This window comes from Pempheris klunzingeri, chromosome 1, assembly GCF_042242105.1.
Source record: "Pempheris klunzingeri isolate RE-2024b chromosome 1, fPemKlu1.hap1, whole genome shotgun sequence".
In the NCBI taxonomy this organism is placed as follows: domain Eukaryota; kingdom Metazoa; phylum Chordata; class Actinopteri; order Acropomatiformes; family Pempheridae; genus Pempheris; species Pempheris klunzingeri.
In genome coordinates, this window is record NC_092012.1 from 8,693,763 (window position 1) to 8,717,251 (window position 23,489).

Consider the following 23,489-nt stretch of genomic DNA (forward strand, 5'->3'; position numbering starts at 1 on the left):
ATAATATATAGTATATTTTTTGGATCAACATTAACTGTAGATGAAATACTAATTCATACATTCTTTGGCATTGTAGGTCTTTCCTATGAGGTTTGTGTTTTGTCTCTCAGGAACTTACTGTAACAGTGCCAGCGCCTGCTTCGTGGCATCAGATGGTAAAAACCTGCGTCTCTATCAAGCCGTGGTGGATGCCAGAAAATTACTGGATGAGCTGTCAGATCCTGAAACCTCTGTGAGTGGACACACACACACGCACACACACACAGACACTCGTCACTGCACAAGGAAGAAATTATGTAATTACCTCCACCAAGGGGCTCATATTTTCAGTGCTGTTTGTCGGTTTTCAACAGGATTATGGAAAAGCCACAGACCTGATTATCATGAAACTTGGTGAAAGGTTGCAGTCTGGCTCAAGCGGGAACCCATTAAATTTTGGAGCAGATCTGGATCCAACTCATGAATAAACAATAGTATTGACGAAATTGCAAAACTGGTGTCCATGGCAAAGGAAATGATGTGTTGTGACTAAATATACAACAAAACATTGGCTTTGAAATAGTTTTGGAAATGAATGCTGATATACATAGTGGTTGTGCCAGCAGATTTGCACGTCATAGAAAACTGGACCATTGGCCTTGACGGAGGTCTGTGGTCTCAGAGCGCCATTGTAGTTGCTCACTGGGATGGGATAATCTCTGTTAGAGTGTTATGTGTCTGGGTCTTTGTGTCTCACACTGTGGGTCTAGAAACTTTTTGTCACAAAGAGTACAAAGTAGGTCCATGAGCCACTGTATCAGGGGCCAATGAGTGTACATGAGCCATGAAACATCACAAATCTGATATAACCACATTATTCACAGTTATTAAATTCTTGTTATGGACTAGAATTTCAGCATCCTTGAGCTTTTTAATAATTCCCTTTCAACGTTGCCTTTATTTATAAATCTTACCAAAATGCAAAACAACAATACGCCATCTACATCAGACATACAGATCTCTCATTCAATGGCAGTGTGGCTTTGTTCTCTTTGCTTCACAACAGGCACCGGCCTACATTATTTCGTTCCTGCAATGCAATATTTTGGCACTACATTGATGGTTTCAAATGCAGTTCACTAAATGGATAGTTTATCATTTTTCATGTGTGTCTCTGTTTAGAAACTGGTGGGCGAAGTGTTCAACATTGTAAGCCAGCAGTCCACTGCCAGACCTGGATGTATCATAGAGTTGGACGTCATTACAAACCAGGTTAGCAGCTGCTCTGTGTTTTTCACACCCACCTCAGGTCAGCGGTGAAAAGAAATCTATTGCTTAAAATCCTGAAACCTTACGATCAGTAGACATAGTAACCTCATTGATTCTATGTGCGATTTCCATTTTTACCCAGTGTGGCGCCAACACCCAGCTGCTGCATGTCTTCCAAGAGGATTTCATTCTAGGTTACAAGCCTCAGAAAGAGCAAGAAGCATACACACCGGCCTTTCCATCTGGTGAAGGTATAGCACTCTGTTAAATTAAAACTCTGTGCAGGTTTGTTCCTAATACTTTTTCAAATGTTTTAATTTTAATTGTCATTAAAAGAAGATAATCTGATTTTACTATACACAGATTACCAACCTGCCCCATTCTCTGAGAAGTTCTTCCTGGTCGTGATAGAAAAGGATCTCAACAGAAACTCTGTCCTGCAGATGTGGCATCTGCATCTCAAGTCTGTGCAGGCCTGTGTTGGTAAGTGTGGGGTGCACGCAGCTGAGCACTTCTTGGCATAATTGAGCATTTTTTGTGCATTGTTTGTATGTAAGCACATCAAGCTATGACATTCTTGCTTGTCTGTGTCCAGATGAGCCAAGCCCAGATTATAGCTTCCAGAGCCAGCTCATGGTTCCCAATCAAGGTATGAATGCGGATTCGTCTCCGGAAACCTCTCCTATCAGACCCCTGCCTCGGTCAGCCTCTACAGCCAACTTGCAATCAGCCAGCAAACTCATCCTCAGCTCCAAGCTGGTGTACAGCAAGAGGCTCGACTTACCCCACGGGGTGGAGGTTACCAGGGCCACGCCTTCTGCAGGTTAGGATACGAGAGTTGTCACAGATATGACTCACACCATCTTGCTGATTAAATTAAATTTAAAGAAATTAAAAGGAGTGTGTAAAACAAATTTTTATCCAAGGATGACTCTCAAATAGGTTTATATTTATTTTAGGGTATCCTGTCAATTAATTTAGAAATAAAATAAGAAATGCAAATTGTGCTTTCATTTCTTTGGTTTCCATCTTAAAGTCTGATCAGGCAGATTCCAAGAAATACCTGGAAAATCTGTTTGCTACGTGTTAAGTAGAAAGCAAGAAGTCAGGTTAAAAAAAACAAAACAGAAAAAAACATGTTTACATGCTTTGCAGAGACCTGTTTGAAATTTTCTCAGTCCTCACACTGCCTCCTCTTTCTGCCAGGTCACCTAAGCTCCTCCTCTATCTACCCTGTGTGCCTGGCTCCGTATCTGATCGTCACAACCTGCTCTGACTCTCGAGTGCGGTTCTGGCACTGTGCTGTGGAGTGTGATGACGGGTATAGCGAGGATGACCAGGACAATCGGGTGTACCGCTGGGAGCCCTGGGCCCTGATGAATGAGGAGGAAGACAACAACAGTGCTGTGTGCGTGTCAGGACGACCTGTAGCTGTGTCCTGCTCCTACATCGGCAGGCTGGCTGTGGCCTTTAAAAAGCCACGACAAGGACAGGTGGGAAATTAGAGTTTGTCTTTGCAATGATGTTTTCAGTGTGTTGCCCTAAACACCTATTGCAGTAAGGGAATCACCTCGAGATGGAAACTTGCAATAAAAATGTAAATACAGTGAACAGCAATAATTTGGCTGCAGAGCCTGCATCCTCCAAAAATAGATAACAATATATCTGCACATATTTATGTAAAGTGGAGAATGGTGAGGGGGGAATTAAATTAGAAAAGCAAATGCAAACAGTCAGTGTCCATTAGTGAAAAAGGAAGTGATAAGACCTGACTATCTAAGGATCTAATACCATGTGCTGTTGCTGCTCTATATTCGAAGTACATGGAACTAGAAGTCACTGAACTGTAACTGAGAAGAGGTCTATGAACAGCAGTTTGACCTATGAGTCAGGATTTTGAGTGATAGGATGGAGGTCTGTGCTGCACCGATAAGTTGTCTTGAATGGTTGACTAATTCCCAGTGGCTACAGTATCTTTGCACTTGATATATTCTAGGAAATCAGACATTTAAGAAAGCACCCATCTTGTCCCCAGCTGCAGGGCTCTGCAAAGGACTTCTCCATGCATGTGTCCATCTATGAGTGTGAGTCTACTGGAGGCTCGGAGTGGGTTTTAGAGCAAACTCTCCACCTGGATGACTTTACCAGACCCTCCTCAACCCTGGATCCACGAGTCAGTGTGGACTCCAACCTCTTTGTCTACAGCAGGTCAGGAGGGCATCGCATGTGTGTTTGTATCATATTGTGCCAGCCACTGTATGTTTACCAGTGTTGGGTGTCTCCTAATCATTTTCTCCATGCTAGGTCTGACCTGTATATGACCAGAGACCATAGCTCCCCCAACATTAAGCATTATGTCCACCTCGACTGGCTGTCAAAGGAGGATGGATCTCACATCCTCACTGTGGGAGTTGGATCCAACATTCTCATGTACGGCCGTATCTCTGGCATGGTCAACGAGCAAACTAGCAGCAAGGAGGGAGTGGCTGTCATCACCCTTCCTCTAGGGGGCAGTATCAAACAGGGCATCCGTTCACGCTGGATCCTGCTTCGGTCTGTGGACCTCCTGTCCTCTGTGGATGGCACACCGTCTCTACCTGTCTCCCTGTCCTGGGTGAGGGACGGCATCCTGGTGGTGGGCATGGACTGTGAAATGCACGTGTATGCCCAGTGGCATCAGGACAAGAAGCCAGGTGAGGGAGACGAGGGCAGCTTGTCATTGGCAGATATTGCCGGAGGTCAAACCGCAGGTTCCTCTTCGGTCTTTGAAGGGAGACCCAGGTCTAAGAGCGTTTTTGAAGGGAGTGCTGCAGTGGATGAGGCCCTTCGTGCCCCAGCAGGACTTCAGGAAGGAGGACTGTTTGAGGCAGCACACTCCCTGTCCCCCACACTACCCCAGTACCATCCCACCCAGCTGCTGGAACTCATGGACCTGGGCAAGGTTCGCCGTGCCAAGGTTAGTCTGTTTCTGCCTCATTCAGTGTCTGAGTATCCATGTCTGTACCTGATCCCATTCCCACACTAACACAATATCAACATGAAAAATAATGCAGGGCAAGTACTCTTGTTACATAGTAACAAGAACATCTCAGCTGAAAATACGCTGAGTCTCCAAAGCATTCTCAGGTGCTCCCAGCCATGCATTTTGCAAAGGAGCGCCCGGTGTTTCCAGCTGGGAAAAAAACGCTTTGCTGGACACGGTGTTCTGTTTGTCGATCTCTTCCGCTCCATTCAGTACCACGGACTTTGCCGCAGGCTTCAGGTGTCACTGCGTAACCTGGCCCCCCTCTTTCTCTCACTGTCTCTCTCCGTCTCTCTCTTTGTCTCTCTTTCTGTCTCTCTCTCTTAAATTAGATTTTTAAAGGCCATTCAAAATAAGCAAAAAGCGATTTGTGGAAGCATTTTATTTGAATGTTTCAACTCTTTTGGTTAGTGTGGAAAAAAACGTAGGTCAGTCTCACCAAAAAGAAAGATAAAACATAATTGGAAGATCAGTCGCGACTTGACAAATCAGAATAAACCATGAAAATGATTGGTCGGGGCACTCCTTGTTTAAATCTTTATAATCTAGAGTACTGTGAGGATCACCTTCTCTGGATTAGGGTAACCAGAAAGACAAATGGCCACAGGCAATGTCTAATCAATGAGCAGGAACATGTGGTGTTTATCTAATCCACATTGTTGGAACTCACTGCTGTTCTATTCATCAGGCCATCCTCGCTCACCTGGTGAAGTGTATTGCCGGGGAAGTTGCTGTGGTGAGGGATGTGGAGGCAGGTGAGGGCGGAGCCAGGAGACATCTGTCCCGGACCATCAGTGTGACTGGAAGCACAGCAAAAGACACCATTGTGGCTGGCCGTGATGGGGGCAGAGACTACACAGAGATCAACTCCATCCCTCCCTTGCCCCTCTATGCCCTCATGTTGGCTGACCTCGACACCTCATTCAAAGGAGCGGAAGAAACAGCTAAGGGAACTAAGGTAGCCGATGGCGAAGGAGCCCACAAGTCCACAGAGGACCAGTATTCTGACCTCTTCCAGGTAGGTAGCGTTCAGACAGCTCTGATTCTGCTGTGTAAGGTGTGGCCCAATGATACATTTAACTCCTTTCCTCCTGTTTCAACAGGTGCCAACAGTCACCACGGATGACTTTGTGAACTTTGCCACCGACAAACCAGAGAAGAAGTCTCGAGTTATTAACCTCTCTCAATATGGACCTACCTACTTTGGACCAGAGCATGCTCAGGTATTGCTGTACATAAAATTTGAATATTTGGAATAGGATAACTTTTTTTTTTATTGCAATGTTAATGTAGGCTGTTTGTGATACAACTCAAAAATAAATGTGTTCATCCCTCAGTTGTATTGGGTGTAAGTGGTTAAAAAAGAGTTAATAGCTTGGTAATAACATGCAATTATGTATGGTACTATAGTAATAACAGTACAATAATAACTGTCACATCTTGTTAACAATAATGACAATATTGTGGTAATCCTGCGGTTTCATTTCTGGCGGTAGAAATGAGAAGGAGACATAAATGTAATAACATGGTAATAATACACCAATCTGCACTGAATATTCCAATGTTATTCTCTCAATGAGGATGTTTGTTGCGCAGTTTTTGCAAATTCAAAGTTATAATACAGTAATTTTAAGGATGGGTAATAATTATATACAAAATTCACAGTGATGGTATATTCATTGTATATTCCGCCACCACATCAGTACAACATCATCGTTGCATAACGTCCAATCTGTTGTTCTGAGTCTCTTTTTGCTCTCCTCTGTCTCTGTCCTCCTTTGTGTGTCCAGGTATTGTCCAGTCATCTCATGCACTCGAGCCTTCCGGGGCTGACGAGACTAGAGCAGATGTTCTTGGTGGCCTTGGCTGATACTGTGGCAACCACCAGTGCTGAGGTCACCAGCTCCACTGATCAACAGTACACAGGTCAGTATATATGTTTATACGTGTGTTTAGGTTACAGTCATATTGATGATACAGTGATATGCATGGTAGATTATATAACAGAATAAATGCAGAATACACAAACATACTTATTATGTTTAAGTTACCTCTGGTGCTTGATTTGCCTCACAGCTCTCTGTGTTATACACTCTTCCAACCAGCAAAATGTTCTACTTGTCAGTATTTCATTTTGTGACCTAACAGAACATTATGGTTCGCTAACCTCTTCTTGCATCCTTTTTTCAGTTTCAAGTTCCTTCACAGACTGACCAGCTCCAGGGTTTTTACTCTGTGACTCACACCACCTTATTTTGTATTATGTACTTCGTATGTAGGGTACATGGTTCATACATAACTGCATACATTTTAATGTTGGCGTGTCGACCCACCCCATTGTCCAGTCCATTAAATAGTACCTTTAGTAAGAGATAATATTGTATTAAAGTTGACTAAAGGTTATGGACATAAAAGCTAAGCATAATTTTTCTTGATTGTGTGTTCCTTTATACAGTTAATCTCCAGCCATCAAATCTTATTAACATAAACAATAGTGCTTATACTGTTCCTCTTTAACTGTATATAAACAAACACTCTTTCTTCTGTTATCTTTTTCTTTTTGGTCTAATTTTCCATCATATTTATTTAGTCTTTTGAGAGGAAGATGTTAACAGGTTGTTCCAGGGCTAAGTAAGCACAGAGAGGGTAAGAAGGTTCAGGGACAAGAGAGACAGTCGCTGACAGGATCTCTTGAACTCAAGTGATACTGGAGTTTTGAAGGGCTTTGCTTGTTGGCTGCTATTTTAATGGAGCGGTTGGTGGAATAACAGTGTAAAAGCTCACAACAACCCTGGTGTGTGTGTGTGTGTGCGTGCAGGTGCTGAAGCTCTGGATGAGTGTGGACTGAGGTACCTGCTGGCCATGCGTCTTCATACCTGTCTGCTCACCTCTTTGCCCCCCCTCTACCGCATGCAGCTGCTACACCAGGGTAAAACACTCTACTCATTATACTACTGCTGCTGTGACACATATATAAAACATTCCTTTGTATGGCAATAAGACCCTCTTATTGTCATTTAGTGGTTAGGAGATGTGGATTTCTAGCGCATTCAATCTTGAGAATGAGCTTCAGACATCTTGTTGCTCTCTCCTTCACTCTCCCTCTGCCTATATCTGTTGCAGGCCTATCAACATGCCACTTTGCATGGGCCTTCCACTCAGAGGCTGAAGAAGAGCTGCTGAACATGATCCCAGCCATGCAGAGAGGTGACCCACAATGGTCTGAGCTCAGAGCTGTTGGAGTGGGCTGGTGGATACGTAACATTAACACACTGCGTAAAATGGTGGAGAAGGTACCAGGACAAATTCAAACTAATTAATACAAGTTTCACGAGATTCGGCCACTTATTTTAATAAGTAGCACCTTCTGATGCAAGTGCAATATAATTAGACCAGAAATAAATAAATAATGAATAAATATTTTAGACCAGCACTGTGTGTAAATTCATTGACAAAGAACAAGATTTCCTGACAATTTAATCCTTTAAAACAGTCTTTAGATTAATACCAGTGTTGTAAAATTTAGATTAATACAAACAGACACATTATCTTTCCTGATAATGTGTCAGAGAGGTGATTCCATTTCATAACTGTTATGTTTGTGTTTAATCAGATAGGTAAAGCTGCGTTCCAGAGACACAATGACCCTTTAGATGCTGCTCTGTTCTACTTGGCCATGAAGAAGAAAGCGGTCCTGTGGGGGCTCTTCAGGTTTGAATTGAGTTACTCCATAATTTAATTAAGTTTCTGACAAAGCCATAATGGGATACTGAGCTATGTGGTTTTCTCCTCTCAGGTCCCAGCATGATGAAAAGATGACTCAGTTCTTCAAGAATAACTTCAGCGAAGACCGCTGGCGAAAGGCAGCTCTGAAAAATGCTTTCTCCCTGCTGGGAAAGCAGCGCTTTGAACAGTCCGCTGCCTTTTTTCTACTGGCTGGATCACTCAAAGACGCAATAGAGGTGTAAACAACACACAGACTTTCACAGTCAACACCATACAACATACACAGACATACTTAAGCTTATTACTGTTGAGTCTGCTCCAATACTCCATTTCCCTCACAGTGGAAACTTGCCATAGCCTTGTTTTATTGAAATACAATATAGAGAAGAGTGTCTGGATGAGAGTTAAATCACTACATCACTAATAGTGCACATATCTGTTGCTAAGAAAGCTGGATAGTCTGCAGCCTTTGAATCACATGAGAGAAGCCTAAATTACACTGATAAGATGCCTGCATAGTTTTCCTTGGCCAGAGCTTTCCTACCACACAGTCAAAATATACAGATAGCCAACAAAGGAAATAGTAGCGTGATCACTTATTGCCTCAGCTCTAGCTATTGTTTGCAGTGGAAATTACTACCTCAAAATTTCTTAAGTGTCTTATATTTCTTGCTTAAACCAGTTTTAACCCACCCCTCCTCTGCTGCTCCATGTTGTGTAGGTGTTGTTGGAGAAGATGGAGGATCTCCAGTTAGCCATGATAGTAGCAAGGCTTTATGAGGCTGACTTTGAGAATTCATCCACTTGCCAAGGCCTCCTTCATGAGAAGGTCCTGGGCTGTAACAGGGACGGAAGTGGTTACCACTGTTCCAGACTGCACCCTGACCCATTCCTCCGCAGCATAGCCTACTGGATCATGAAAGATTATACCCGAGCCCTGGACACGCTGTTGGAGCGAATCCCCAAAGACGACGATGAGAACCCTGGTCAGTTGGTTGCAGACATTTCAGTCAGTATTTTACAGTAAGATCCACTATAGCCACATTTATCTGCACTGTGTGCCATGTCTAAAGTCTTTCTCTTTTTCCTCATCCTTCTGCGTTAGATGTGATGGTGAAGTCTTGCAACCCTGTGGTGTTTAGTTTCTATAACTACCTGAGAACACACCCTTTGATAATCCGTCGCCACTTTGCAAATCCAGAAGGCACAGCAACAACTGTTGGCCTCACTGCCGAGAAGAGCAGCGCAGATGAAATCAACCTCATAGAGCGCAAACTGTTCTTCACCACTGCCAATGCACACTTCAAGGTGGGCTCATCAGTAATATGACCACTCACTTCAATCCCATTCTTACAGCTGTTTTACTATCTGATAAAATGTTAATTATAAAAAGAAACATTCAAAGGCTGTTTTGCAAGTATTTAGACATAGCTTTAATCATAAATGAATATTCTGTAGGTTGGCTGCCCAGTTCTGGCTCTGGAAGTGCTCTCCAAGATTCCCAAGGTTACCAAGAAATCTGGCTCCTCACCTCTAAGCAAAGCTTCATCCAAGGCCAACTTAAACTCAAGCCAACCTCTGGAAAACGGCACACAGGGAGGTGTGGACTGGAGCTTCCCAGCAGCCCCTGCCCAAGCCTGGGGAGGAAATGATTCTGCAGGTGGGTTGGACTGGAGCCAGCCTGTGGTCAAGGTGGAAGATGACGGGCTGCAGCTGGATTGGGGAGATGACAAGGACGATGAAGAAGATGAGGATGATGATGGTCTGACCATGAAAAAACCAGAGGCTGAGACCAAAGCAGACGGTGGCTCAGAGATTGGCAGCTCAAAACTGCAGAGAGAGAACTCACAGGTAGGAATAATATATCTAGAATCCATAAGAAAATTTTCAAATACTGGAATGATTATAGGACAGGATGTTTTTACATACTCCAATCATCAAAGATTTCTCTATTTTAAATCTACCTTAACATATTGCACAGTTCAATTTCAATTTATAAACTCGAACCTCTCTCCTAAACCAGAACAGCAAACATGCAGACTCACACGCAGTCTTTTTGATGTCATGTGAAGAGAAATCCTGGCATGTAGGGGAATTGTCTGATGCACATCCAAAAGTTTTGAATTCAAATGAAACGGATGGATTTTACTTCTCAGACAAAAGTAGCTGAACTGGCATGACACCTGTCCAACATGTGTTAAAATGTGTCGGGAGATGAAACTTGTTGTTGTCATACATGTGGCAAATGAGGAGGTCTTCACCCTGTAATCCATCGCAGAGTATTTTTCTGAATGCCACTTAATGCAAGATAAAGCCTCACTATGTTAAAAAATAGGTACTTTTGATAAAGTCTGCACACAGAACGGGCTCACTTAAAGCCTGCAAGTGTGCTTGCGATCTTGAATGTGAATTTGGACAAACCTAATCACTCCAGACTTCACAAGAATGATCCCATAAGGTCAGCAGGTCTGCAAAGTACGGGCCTTGTCCTTTAACTCGCTCTCATATGTTTTCAGGGTGAGTCAGAGGTGGACGTGATAGCAGAGCAGCTGAAGTTCCGCGCCTGTCTGAAGATCCTGATGACTGAGCTGCGTACGCTGGCCACAGGCTTTGAGGTCGATGGTGGAAAGCTCCGCTTTCAGCTCTACAGTTGGCTTGAGAAGGAGATAGCAGCCATGCATACAATCTGCAACTACAAGGTATATTTGGATAATATTTGATGCAACTTTATATTCACATGTGCAGTACTAGGTATTGGCAAAAGTGCTTTTTTTTCTTCCTGGTTGGTCATGGTCTTTTACCATAAAGTTTGTTGACACAAAGGTGGAAGGAAAGGAGGAAGATTCAGAGGTGGAGCGTTGGAAAGAGCGCACAGGATCAGTGGACATATCAGACGATGCCTTGGAGCGTTCAGATGCTGGGGCTTATGAGCGCCATCAGATGGAGCGACGTCGCCTTCAGGCCAAGCAGCAGCACTCTGAGAGGCGCAAGGCGTGGCTGAGGAAGAACCAGGCTCTGCTCAGGGTGTTTCTGTCTTACTGTAGTCTTCATGGAGCCAAGGGCGGAGGAGTCACCTCTGTTCGTATGGAGCTTCTGTTCCTCCTGCAGGAGAGCCAGCAGGTGCACATACACACTCACACTCACACACATGTTTTATGTACTTCTACTGAATTCATGCGAAAATGAATCACTTCAGCAATAACAAATCTACATCTTCCTATTTCTCACCGTGTAGGAAACTACAGTCAAGCAGCTGCAGTCTCCTCTGCCTCTGCCTACTACACTGCCTCTGCTGTCAGCTTGCATTGCCCCCACCAAGACGGTCATCGCTAATCCAGTTCTCCACCTCAGCAACCACATTCACGACATCCTCCACACCATCACCTCCATGGAGGCCACACCGCATCCTGACAGCGTGGATGATCGGGTCTGAACTCAAATAAGAATCTTAACTTTGCACAGATCAAGTATACACAGTAGTCTGCAGCCTTTCTCATAGTCATCTGAGGTCATTTATTTTGATGTTGAATAAGTGAAACCTGTCTGTCTTTCAACCTCAGGTGAATGCTCTGCACACACTAGCAGCATCACTGTCCGCTTGCGTCTATCAAGCACTGTGTGACAGCCACAGCTACAGGTAACTGTGCCTCTGCAGTGCTGTGTCACAGGTCCAGCCTGCATAATATTTACATATTTATTTTATTTTATTCTATTACAAAAATGTTTTTTTGGTGTGTGTTGACTTCACTATTCAGTCTCCAAAGTGCATTCTCACTGCTATGTTTTTTTTCTCTAATACAACAGCACTGTGTCATGCACGTTTTATGTGGTTGTGACTCACATGTTCCCTTTCTTTTGTTGGCTTGGCAGCAGCCAGACAGAGGCCAACCAGTTTACAGGGATGGTGTATCAGGGCCTGTTGCTCAGTGAGAGGAAACGACTCCGCACAGAGAGTATTGAAGAACATATAACACCAAACTCTGCTCCCGCACAGTGGCCAGGTAACAATGATCCTGCTTTTCCAACCACTGTCATTTTGGGGCTTTAGATCGAGTTAGGCTATCTACTTGCAAGACGAAATAAGAAAGACAAGTTTGTTATCAGGGACTGGCTCCTTATTAACATCTTCATCACAATATTAAAAAGTTTTAGTGAAAGCAGAGTTAAATAAAGTCATGTTCTAGAATCTTCACAGAATGGATAGAAAGGAGGAATTGTGTATGTGTGTGCATCAAAGACATGAGTGAGAGAGAACATGAAAAGCAGACGGAGAGGAAGAGCAGAGCAAAGCAGGCAGTCTGTGTTTATGCAGAGAGGCAGATGGTGTTCTATAATAGGAGCTTCATGGCCTCTGGGAAGGAAACGGAAAGACTGAGAGTGATCACGCCATCATGCAAATGTTTCATAAATGTGTTCTGTACTGTGCAGACACAGTGTTTTGTTCTGGTGTGGAAGGTTTTTTTTTTTTTTTTTTTTTTTTGTAAATGACAAGTTCATCTATTACACACATAACATGTTGTGTGTATGTGTGTCCTCTCTCTGCAGGTGTGTCGTCCCTGATTTCTCTGTTGACGTCTGCCAGAGAGGAGGACCAGCCGAGGCTCAATGTGCTGCTGTGTGAAGCAGTCGTGGCTGTTTATCTTTCACTGCTCATCCATGGCCTGGGCACCAACAGCTGCAATGAACTCTTCCGTCTGGCGGCACATCCCCTCAACAACCGCGTGTGGGCCGCCGTCTTTGGCGGAGGGGCCAAAGTTATTATTAAGCCAAAGAGGCCTGAGGCCCCACCAGGTAGAATCATTGTTTAGTAGATAATTATTAATGTCTTTATTTTCTTCATCATCGTCATTTTTGTCTATAGTGTTTCACCCTGGTCTTCATAAACTGTCCCTGTCCCCATACTCTTTTCTTGCCGTTGTCCTCCTCTGCTCCATGTTGACTTTCTACATTCTGAAGTATCTCTGATCTGAGGCAGTTGCTTCCATCCCTCAGGACTGTCTACATAGCCGCTATAGACGTACACCTAGCCCTGTCCTGTTGATGCTCCTAAGATGCTACTGCTGCTGCTATGTAGTGTCTTGTGTGAGTGTGCCCTCTGCCCTGTGTCCCAGTGCAAGCTGATTTTGAGGCAGCCAGGCCAGAGGAGCCTCAAGAGACAGGAAGACCTGAGCAGAGCAGCCTCACCCCAAACCCCACTCCAATCCCCACTGAAACCCAGCGCCCCAAACGACCCCCTCCTCCCGTTTCAAGGGGAGAGGGGTTGGGCACTGTGGCACCAGCAACTAAGGCCAGCTGTGAGTAACTGGGCTGGTGGAGTGCAGTGCTGGTTTGCAGGATTGCAGTGCATGGTAACTGTTGAGGTTTGCATTGTTGCAGATGCTTGACTTACCCCTCTCTCTCTCTTGTGCAGCTACTACTGAATGCCCATTACAAACAACAAAGCTCACTAGTGCTATGAAGACATAGTCATCCCTGTTCAGTGTTATGATGATAAGCCAACAGCTGTTTGTGTGTGCGTGTGTGTGTGTGAGCGTGTGTTTACTGCATTGCATGTACATGTTGTAACGTCCCCTATGCTCATCTCATTGTGTCATTCCTGTTGTGCGACTGAAGCAACAGCTGGGCCTAGCAAGGAGTGTTCAGCGGCCAAGGCTGAGCAGCCCCCTGAGACTAAATCTGAATCTGAGACTAAACCAGGTACACCTCGAGAGGTTATTAGAGCAATGACATACTACTGTAGAGCTGGGACTGCATAAGTAGTTCTGTTTTGTCCAGTTTGTAGCATTAAATGTTTAAAAAGGTTGGGAATGGACTGTAGTTATTGTGCCGTATATCAGTAGTTTGTAGTAGAGGTAATAACTACATCATAGAGTTATAGTAGCTCTTGTGTGTCTGCATCAGATTTTTATATTTGTAGACATTTGTGCTGCATAAATCTAAGTCTGTTGACTGAATTTGACACTGTTCATCCATATTCATTAGGCCAAAGTAACCTGCGCTCGCACTGTATTTGTGGGGGAGGAAGATATGGGCTGGCATTTAGACTCTATATCACTCTAGAGATGGCTCTCAGCGAAGCCAAGAGCTTTTTGAAGAGCTGGTTAGGGGGATCTTAAATGCCAGCCGGTTGATAGGAATCACTTTGCCAAATGATAAAACCCTGCCCTTTCCAGCGCTGCTGCAAACTTACATGCATGTCACAAGCACACAGCCATACACAAATGTTTCACATCGACGCCTCCCTATCATGTTTTAACAAACACTCATTTTAAACAAAACAAACACGTTACAGTCACCAATCTCATTGTGTTTGCCTCCCTCAAGTGCTGTGGATACAAGAAAACGCTTAACACATGACTGCTCAACAAATCATTGTTTGATGTGTTTCCTGTGTGTATTTTGTGCCACATGCTACGTCAAAAACATGTACGGATTCAAATATGTGATGGTCTGTGTGGTATCTGTGTGTCTAACTGCACTGTCCACTCTGGTTTGTGTCTTGTCTTGTTTTGTCTGGTGCGATGCCAGAGATAGTCATCCAGGATAATGGTGCAGGTTTGTGCACAACCTAGTGTGTCTTGCCCTGTGCCTCCATCCTAAACGTTTGTACTTGTGCATTTGTGTTTTGTCTTTTCCAAGTTGGATTTCCTTTCGTGTGCTCTGATTAATCAAAGTCATAGAACTCAGAACCACATTTCTATCATATCTACATATTAAAGTTAGCATTCAAAGTTTATAGTTCAGTTTTTTTGTGGATGCTGTATTCTGCGTAGGGTGTGGATGCAGTTCACTTCTCCTGATCTATTTCGTGACCTTTTACCTGAGTCTCAGCTCATCCCCATCATCTGTACAGAACTGCAGCATACTGCAGCCTTCTGCAAATTGACTTTATCAGAGTTCATTGTGTTTGAAAGATACCATCTCTTCGTTCTTGTGCTCCCCCCAGCTGCTCCCCCTCAGCCCCCAGCAGAGGATGTGGACCGATACAGGCGTAGGTTCAACATGAGGATGCTTGTCCCTGGACGCCCTGTGAAGGAGACACCTGCCACCCCACCTCCTGTGCCCACGGAGAGACCTGCATACAGGGAGAAGTTCATTCCCCCAGAGCTGAGCATGTGGGACTACTTTGTGGCCAAAGTAAGGCAGTGAACTCTGCATATGTGGCATCGACTAATGAGATCTGTGATTCATAACCTTTGGGTTATTAAAAAGTTATTCCTATATCCCTCTCTCCATGTCTGTCTTTTTCATTTGCTTTTTCTCGTCCATCATTATTTCCTCCCTCTCAGCCCTTCCTGCCGCTGTCAGAAAGCAACGCTCTGTATGACTCAGACGAAAGCGGCGCAGAGGACGATGAAGACGATGATGATGCCTTCCTTTCTGACACGCAGATAACAGAGCACTCTGACCCCAACTCCTACAGGTAGGGCTCACCCTGTTTCGTTTTATCTGCCACATAATTTGCTTCAGATTTTGACCTCACTGCATGTGTGGTTTGTAGCTGGGCTCTGATCCGCCTGGTCATGGTGAAACTGGCTCATCACAACGTCAAAAACTTCCTCCCTCTCACTGGCCTTGACTTCACAGGTACACACTCACTTCATCAATGTTTCTATAAGTTCCCTAAATCTTATATACAGTCGTATTTATTCTTCATCAACATGGAAATATTTAAGTATAATTTGAGGATAATTTGGATACAGTACATATCTTTATCTGTGTTCATATTCATATGCATTTTTGCTCGTGTCGCAGACCTGCCAGTCACCTCCCCTCTCAGCAATGCTGTGCTGAAGACTTTAGAGAATTGGGAGCAGCTTCTGTTGGAGCGAATGAACAAGTTTGACGGCCCGCCTCCCAACTACATCAACACCTACCCCACTGACCTCAGCGCAGGAGGTGGCCCTGCCATACTCCGACACAAGGCCATGCTGGAGCCAGACAACACGCCCTTCAAGTAAATATCAAATTGTACATCGTATGCAAAAATATAGATCCAGTCCCATGCAACTTCTGAGTTTTATTTTACTCTTTAAATTCAGAATAGATTAGTCCAATTCTAGCATTAATATTTAATGACTGATGTTTTAGTTAAGTGACAGATAACAAATGTATGACCTAATACCACTGCAATACTAACACAAACCAACTTATACTCTGTAAGGACTTTAGTGTAGCTCAGGAGCTCACCAAGGCACAATTGATCAATTACAAAAAAGATCAATCATAGATGATGCACTCAAGAACAGGACCATTGAAATGAAATACATATGGAATTATGTGAATGATACATCTCCAGATCATATAAAACAAGCATGCACATTAAGTGGTTTCATTGCTTACAATTTTACCAACATACTATCGTAAGCACACTACAGAGCACAAAAGTCCTCATGGTTTAAGATGCTGAGATAATGGAGAGGAGGCGAAACCACAATATTAAAATCATTTTGGCCTAATTTCCCCTTTCCAGATCCACAACACAGAGCAAATTTTGTGCAAATTTCAGTCATCCATGCAGTCTGATTCGTATTCCATGGAAAATAAACATGAAATCCTATAGTGGATGCTTTCAAATATGACCAATTTATTTTTCCTTTTTTTTTTTTTCCCTTTCAGGACAAAGAACCATCAGTCCTTTCCAGCCCGACGTCTTTGGCATTTCCTGGTCAAACAGGAAGTCCTTCAGGAGACTTTGATTCGTTACATCTTTACTAAGAAAAGGAAGCAGAGCGAGGTCAGCAGCCCACATGCACACAAACATTTCTGCCTGTTTTTTATTCAGTTCAGTGTTCATCAGTTAAACCCACCGTTGTTTTATTTAACAAGTCATACTCACCAGCATTTTTTTCTGTTCACTTCCCCTGATACAATATTTATATTTGCCCAAATATAAGACTAAGTTCTCTTGGAAATTAAATTTTTAAAACTCTCACTTTTAAAAGTTTCCAAGATTGAGAAACTTTTTTTAAACGTCATCTTTAGAGAGCAGCAGAAGCTGCTCCCAATTCCCACCCAACACAAACCTCAACAGAAAGCCGCCCACCTCTGGGCCCGGTTCTGTTCGAGGTTTTTTCCCGTTAAAGGGGAGTTTTTCCTGCCACTGTTGCCTAATGCCTGATGCTTGTGGGGATTTTTGGATCCTTAATTTTGAATCCTTGGATCGTTGGGTGTCTCACTTACTTAAAGAGTTTGGTTTAGACCTGCTCTTTATGGAAAGCGTCTTGAGATAACATTTGTAATGAATTGGAGCTATAAAAATAAAGATTAATTGATTGATTGATAAAACAAAAATTACCCTTCTGACTGGTTGACTAATATAGTCACTAAAAAGAAAATTACTTAAAGTACCACATGACTCTGATAATGATGGTGATTAATGAGATATGTAAAACCAATCAAGCAAAGGAAAATCAAGTCAGAATGTCATGTTAGACTACAGCAGATGCCTTAAAAATAAATCTGCTTCTATGAACTTGAGGAAAAGTCTCCAAGTGTGTGACAGAGTAATGGTGTTATTTATTGAAATACCTAAACAAGAATGTATTTTTGCTTTTTTTTAATTTCATTTAAATGTAACAGGTGTTTTAAAGGGGGCACATTTTTAAGCCAGGGACATAAAAAATTTAATTCAGTGTAATTTTAATTTCAATGCAGTCCATCTACACATTATCCAAATAGTCTTTAGCACTGCAAGATATTTAAGTTTAAAGGATTATTTATTGAGGTCTTTATTAGAGGCCCTTTAAGCTTTAATTATTTTCCTCAATGAAAATATATATATATTCATTCATGTGCCTGTGGGGCATTTTCAAACCGAGCTCTTACCCATGTATCTGAATCATCACTCCATTTTAATACACGGTGAAGCTTTCACTGAGCATTTATCTCTGCTGTTGATATTTTTGTTATTGTCATTATCATTGCTTTGACTCCTGGGACATCTTTAATCAAGTACAGGACAGTTCACTGCCTTCCGTGATGTCTGGAACTGCTCATCATTATGTAATCACTTTCATGACAGACTGCTGCTCTATCTGCCAGTCCATAATTAGACAGAGGTCCCACATGCTTCGTTTCTTTTTGTTACAACATTAATTTCAGCTTTTGCTAACTGGATTGGCAAACAGATTATTTCAAGTTTAAGTGTAGCAGTCAGATTCATGGGTTATCTGCGACATGACTGTAGGTCCATGCTAGCCCCTTAGTGTGCTCAGACTTACTTACATTTTATCACCAAGTGCGTTTCAAAGATCCCTCAGCCTTTTACATTTGTTTTCATTCCATGTTTTGTTTTTTCTGTTTGTGCATGTGTTTCGTGTTCTGCCGTGTTGGTGTGTTCTGTGTCTATATTGCCTCTGTGTGTGTTGTGTAGTCTGTAGAGAACCATATGGACGGTTTAAGCCCAAACTGCATAGCTGGAGCTAGCAGTCCCTCTAAGGTAGTATCATTTACTGTACCAGCCAAGGCCCTGGCTCTGTCTGTTCGCCTGTCTGTCCGGGAGAGTCACTGCAAAGCCAAGCTTGAAGGAGCAAGTGCATTAAACTTTAATAGTGTGTATTGTGCAGCAATTTGCACACAGTTTAGGTTATGGTTAGAGGTAGCACCAAACTGGGTGAAGCTCTTGATGTCTCCTCCCCAGCTTGGCCTGATAGTGACTGCTCTGGCAATCTTTCTGGCATAAAATCTACTCAAGGCTCTCAGGCTGAGATCTAACGTCTAATCTTTCCCTCTCACTGGGACACCTATGACATCCATTCACATAACCTCACATCCGATCCCTTCCAATAACATGTCTCCCTGTGTTTCTCACTCCTTTCTTCTCTCTAGCTGGACTGATTCTGCTGGACCCAAAAGCAAAAAAAGCTCCCATTAAGAGAGCTGGCATATAAAGTAGACCTACTAACTTGCATGTTCACTATCAGGGCTGTGTGAGGCTTGCTAATCGTGCAGGGTGTTGTCACCAGGGGAATCCCAAATCAACAGGCAAAATTGTCAATATTTAGAGGGAAATTAAGCCCCCTACTGTAGCTTTAGTGCATCTTGGACCTTGATGTGTCTGTTTTTTTGCCTTTCCAGGTGGAGGCAGATCTGGGCTACCCAGGAGGCAAAGCTAAAATCATTCACAAGGAGTCTGATATAATCATGGCCTTTGCCATCAATAAGGTAAGTTGGAATCAGTAATATCCTAATTATTTCCAGGATGATTCTTGGAAAGAACTTTGAAATTTGGTATCAAGTAAAGGGGAATCATAAAAATCCTCTTCAGAAACCTTCATCTGAATTTACAAATGCACATCAGTTCCTGTCTAAGAAATTACAGGAAACTGTTGCTAAGTCCAGCTGCAATCTTTCCAGGCTAACTCCAACGAGATAGTGCTGGCCTCCACTCATGATGTCCAGGAGGTGGACGTGTCTAGCCTGGTGGCTGTCCAGCCCTACACCTGGATAGGGGATGACTTTGATAAGGAGTCCCGCAGGTGAGATTCAGAGAGAGTCATAACATATACACCTCTACATCAACACGTGTTAATGCAAGAAAATTCACATTAATTGTGCACTGAATAACTGATGAAATGCTTCCCAGCAGCAACATCAGACTTAGTAAGCACTTTCACTGGTAGCTAGGGCGCTCATCACTGCTGCATTTTAGTAGTCATCACCTACTCCCAGAAACTATTCGATTAATCACGGGAAGTATATCATCTATTAACTCAGAGAGGCTGCCATCATACTGGAGTCACCCCCCGTATGCCAGTCTGAGCTGGATATACTGTTTGACTCCAGAACCATGTGACCACTTTCCACAGGGATAGTGGGAGTCTTTCCTTCTCTAGATACCTTTTAAATTGTGTTTATTTAATGATTGTATATAAGAGACTCAGCATCTCAGATCAAAACAAATGTGCGCTGCTGCCATGGCACCACAGCTGGTCTCTCGTCAGTTCTGTACACATCATCATATCATTACACAGCGCACGACTGAGTTGACGAACAAGTGAGAGCTGCCACTCAGCTACACTCTCATTCAGGTTTTCCATCAGTGGCTGTGCACCATTATGTTCTGTGAAACCCCCACTGGTAACTAGTGTGTCAATTTTATCCAAAAACCTAAACTCACTAATGAATCATTATCATTAAACATGTCCAGGTCGCGGTTATTTAACTAATGACATCATAATGAAGAAATGTTAAATACTGCTGGGAAGTAAGGAAAAAAAATGTATATAATAATATGTAATTCTGGTCCATATTGTTCTGACTGGTTTTCCATCATACTTTCATTCTTTAACTGTTAAGATGGTAAAACGGGTATTAAATTGCATTCTATGTGGTGATGAAAAGTCTTAAATGTTCCCTTGGCGACCCTGCAGACACCCTGTAAGAAACTGGCCAACTGAGTCTTTGTGCATCATCCATCTTTTTAACATGTCTGCAAAATATTCTCAGTGTTGCCTCATGTTTGTGTTTTGTTTTACAGCTCTGACGACATAGACCACCGTTCATCTCACACCAACATTGCCCAGGCCAGCTCTGTCCCCTTTGCGCCACCACAGATGCCGGTGTCTGCGTCCATGCCATGGCTCGGCAGTGGGCAGACCAGCATGGGGGCCAGTGTGGTACGAGTCTATGCACTACAGACACAACCAAATCAGGCAGTAATGTATATGCAGTTCCTAGTAACAGCCAATAGGGGGAAACTAAGCTCTGTTTTGAAGCCTTCAGATGACAGACTATGTGATTTCTGTCTGTGGTCTTAATATTTCATAGCATTCTTTGCATAAGTAAAGTATTAGATTTCTTAACACCAAATATAAACATGAGACAAACCTCTGACTCAGAGTTAAAAAGGTGATTAACTACTTGGATTTAATTCTGCCGCTTGTGGCCCCAGCGCAGTTTCAGGAGAAGTTTGTGTTTTTAATTCTTATCAATGTCGAGTGAAACTGAGCCACTCCGACTAAACAGCTGGCCTGCTGAGTCTATGGAGGCTGATATAGAGAGGAGGTGTGTTTGCATGGAATAGATGTACTCATATAAACACCGATAGCAGCAGCTCTCACAGACGGCTACCCAAGGTACAGATTTGCGTCACCCTCAACACACAGCCAGGGTTCTCCATGTCCCAGCCATGTTGATAAATGCTGAGAGCGATACACGCAGCGAGACAGGACAGAAGGTTCACGGTTCGCGGATTACAGAAGGGATTTTCTTAAGTCTGCAGTGAGGTCTAGTTGATGGAGACCCCAGCAATCGGATTGATAATCAGTGGATCCTCATCTTCTGATGTGCAGCATTTCATGTCACACCAACAGTGAACACTGCAAACAGGAGTCCACAGAAGAGGAAGGATTCAATTCACCTCTTAAGACAACTTAGTTTTGTGTTAGTGGGCAACAACATAACAAATGAATGTCTATGAACAGTGCATAAATAGGGCTGTGATTGACGAGTCCTAACAGTCCTAACAAAGGTTTAACAGATGTCTTTGCTTGTGAAATGTTTGGCGGATGTAGTTGAAGAGTTTAACTTTGAGTTGAGGTGAAAGCTCCGAAGTTTAACTGAATGTAAAAGTGTAATGCAGTTTATGAATATTCAAATGTTTATGGTCGCATCCTGTAGTCTTGGTTTACACCAATGAGCAGTGATGAAGTGTTCAGTGATCAGAACAGAATAGTTTTTTATTTTATTGTGAAAACAAGACAAAACTTTTTTGATTGTCAATTTAATCGCATCATTAATATGTTTTTTTTTTTTCTCTTTTTCTAAAAACTGTAATTCATCTTCTGGACATCACAGTCTATGAGATAAATTAATTGTTTTTATTGATGTTTTACAGATTATGAAGAGGAATCTAAATAATGTGAAGAGAATGACATCCCATCCCATTTATCAGTATTGTAAGTACTGTACACCAAAGTCCCACCTTAGATCACCTTTCGGTTAATTTCTGCCCATCTCCCGTTCTTCCTTCCTCTGCTTTGTTTACTCTCTCTGTTCTCATCTGTCTTTGTTATTTCTGTGTGTGTGCGTGTGTGCGTGTGTGTGTGTGTGTGTGCATCAGATATGACAGGGGCTCAGGACGGTAGTGTGAGAATGTTTGAATGGAACAGACCTCAGCAGCTCATTTGCTTCAGACAAGCAGGCAACGCTAGAGTCACCCGGCTCTATTTCAACTCCCAGGGCAATAAGGTACACACACACACACACACAGAGCAAAGCCCAAGTTTTGTCTACTTGGTGTGATTGTTCTGATTGCCCTGTAATCTTCGTGTAGTGTGGAGTTGCTGACGGAGAGGGCTTCCTCAGTCTTTGGCAAGTCAACCAGACATCTTCCAACCCCAAACCCTACCTGGTGAGGTCACCTCGCACTTCCTTAATCACCATTCCAGCACACACATGCACGTCCGTAGACAAAAAAGACTAACTATGAATCATTAAAATGAATATGTACTGTTTTCTTATCCTGTCCCTGCTGACAGAGTTGGCAGTGTCACACTAAGACCTGCGGTGATTTTGCCTTCATCACATCCTCCAGCCTCATCGCCACAGCCGGACAGTCTAACGATAACAGGTCAGCATCTGCACTCAGGAACTCCACTGTGAAACCAACACTCATCTTTGTGCGTTGAAATCGACCGACCTATTTTGTTCTCTGCTTACTTTGTCCACAGAAATGTTTGCCTGTGGGATACTCTGATTTCACCTAGCAATACCATGGTCCATGGTAAGAAATCCCAAAAGCCTCAAACGATGCTATTCAAATGTTTTTTCCTCTTATATGACGTTATTTTGTGATCCAATTCCCATTTCCTCCCACCCACCCCTTCAGCGTTCCCCTGCCATGAGAACGGAGCCACTGTGCTGCAGTACGCTTCGAAACAGCAGCTGCTGATCACTGGAGGCAGAAAGGGCTTTGTGTGCGTGTTCGACATCCGCCAGAGGCAGCTGCTCCACACTTTCCAGGCACATGACTCAGCCATCAAGGCCCTTGCACTGGATGCTTACGAAGACTTCTTCGTCACCGGCTCCGCAGAGGGCAACATGAAGGTGACACATGCTCCATCACTCACTCACCGACCCGCCGAAAACGCATTCAGCCTCACATTTATACTTTGATTGTGTACCGAAGATGATTCTAGGAGTCTTATTCTAGGCGTTGACCTACGTAAAAAGTAAAATCTGGAAATCCTCCCTCACATCTAAATGTAATCCAGTAGTTATGTGCTCATTTCTTTAGAGTCACATTTGACTTAAACGTATGTAAGTGATTTATAATCCATGTAGAACTGAACTGACTATAACAGTACATATCACAGTCCTGCGTAGGGCGGCAAGTCTTAATTAGGGCTGAAACAAATGACTATTCTTATTCGCTAAATCTGCCACATATTTTCTTAATAAATCAGCTGGTAAGTAAAATGTAAGGAAATTATGGAAAAAAAAAACCCGTCAGAATTCCCCTAAGCCGAAGCTGATGTCCTAAAATTGC

At 43.1% G+C, this 23,489-nt stretch overlaps 1 protein-coding gene across 6 annotated transcripts in view; it reads left to right on the plus strand.

Annotated features, from left to right (window-relative positions):
* Positions 1-23,489, plus strand: part of dmxl2 (Dmx-like 2) — a 40,213-nt gene that overhangs the window by 14,556 nt on the left and 2,168 nt on the right. For 2 of the 6 annotated variants that reach the window (XM_070836248.1, XM_070836249.1), the window contains exons 15-53: positions 111-232; positions 1,162-1,251; positions 1,391-1,499; positions 1,612-1,731; positions 1,844-2,071; positions 2,455-2,741; positions 3,284-3,456; positions 3,553-4,204; positions 4,959-5,288; positions 5,374-5,493; positions 6,061-6,196; positions 7,089-7,199; positions 7,394-7,563; positions 7,884-7,981; positions 8,067-8,232; positions 8,718-8,982; positions 9,102-9,304; positions 9,455-9,847; positions 10,513-10,695; positions 10,820-11,116; positions 11,232-11,423; positions 11,557-11,633; positions 11,867-11,997; positions 12,542-12,787; positions 14,943-15,133; positions 15,286-15,419; positions 15,498-15,583; positions 15,752-15,953; positions 16,616-16,733; positions 18,372-18,437; positions 19,076-19,162; positions 19,355-19,476; positions 20,478-20,616; positions 21,837-21,897; positions 22,062-22,189; positions 22,275-22,352; positions 22,480-22,571; positions 22,672-22,724; positions 22,830-23,047. In XM_070836248.1, the coding sequence (XP_070692349.1) occupies positions 111-232; positions 1,162-1,251; positions 1,391-1,499; positions 1,612-1,731; positions 1,844-2,071; positions 2,455-2,741; positions 3,284-3,456; positions 3,553-4,204; positions 4,959-5,288; positions 5,374-5,493; positions 6,061-6,196; positions 7,089-7,199; positions 7,394-7,563; positions 7,884-7,981; positions 8,067-8,232; positions 8,718-8,982; positions 9,102-9,304; positions 9,455-9,847; positions 10,513-10,695; positions 10,820-11,116; positions 11,232-11,423; positions 11,557-11,633; positions 11,867-11,997; positions 12,542-12,787; positions 14,943-15,133; positions 15,286-15,419; positions 15,498-15,583; positions 15,752-15,953; positions 16,616-16,733; positions 18,372-18,437; positions 19,076-19,162; positions 19,355-19,476; positions 20,478-20,616; positions 21,837-21,897; positions 22,062-22,189; positions 22,275-22,352; positions 22,480-22,571; positions 22,672-22,724; positions 22,830-23,047 (6,674 nt within the window). The remainder of the gene's footprint in view (positions 1-110; positions 233-1,161; positions 1,252-1,390; positions 1,500-1,611; positions 1,732-1,843; positions 2,072-2,454; positions 2,742-3,283; positions 3,457-3,552; positions 4,205-4,958; positions 5,289-5,373; positions 5,494-6,060; positions 6,197-7,088; positions 7,200-7,393; positions 7,564-7,883; positions 7,982-8,066; positions 8,233-8,717; positions 8,983-9,101; positions 9,305-9,454; positions 9,848-10,512; positions 10,696-10,819; positions 11,117-11,231; positions 11,424-11,556; positions 11,634-11,866; positions 11,998-12,541; positions 12,788-14,942; positions 15,134-15,285; positions 15,420-15,497; positions 15,584-15,751; positions 15,954-16,615; positions 16,734-18,371; positions 18,438-19,075; positions 19,163-19,354; positions 19,477-20,477; positions 20,617-21,836; positions 21,898-22,061; positions 22,190-22,274; positions 22,353-22,479; positions 22,572-22,671; positions 22,725-22,829; positions 23,048-23,489) is intronic. The other 4 variants (XM_070836250.1, XM_070836251.1, XM_070836252.1 and 1 more) reach the window with 3 other exon arrangements.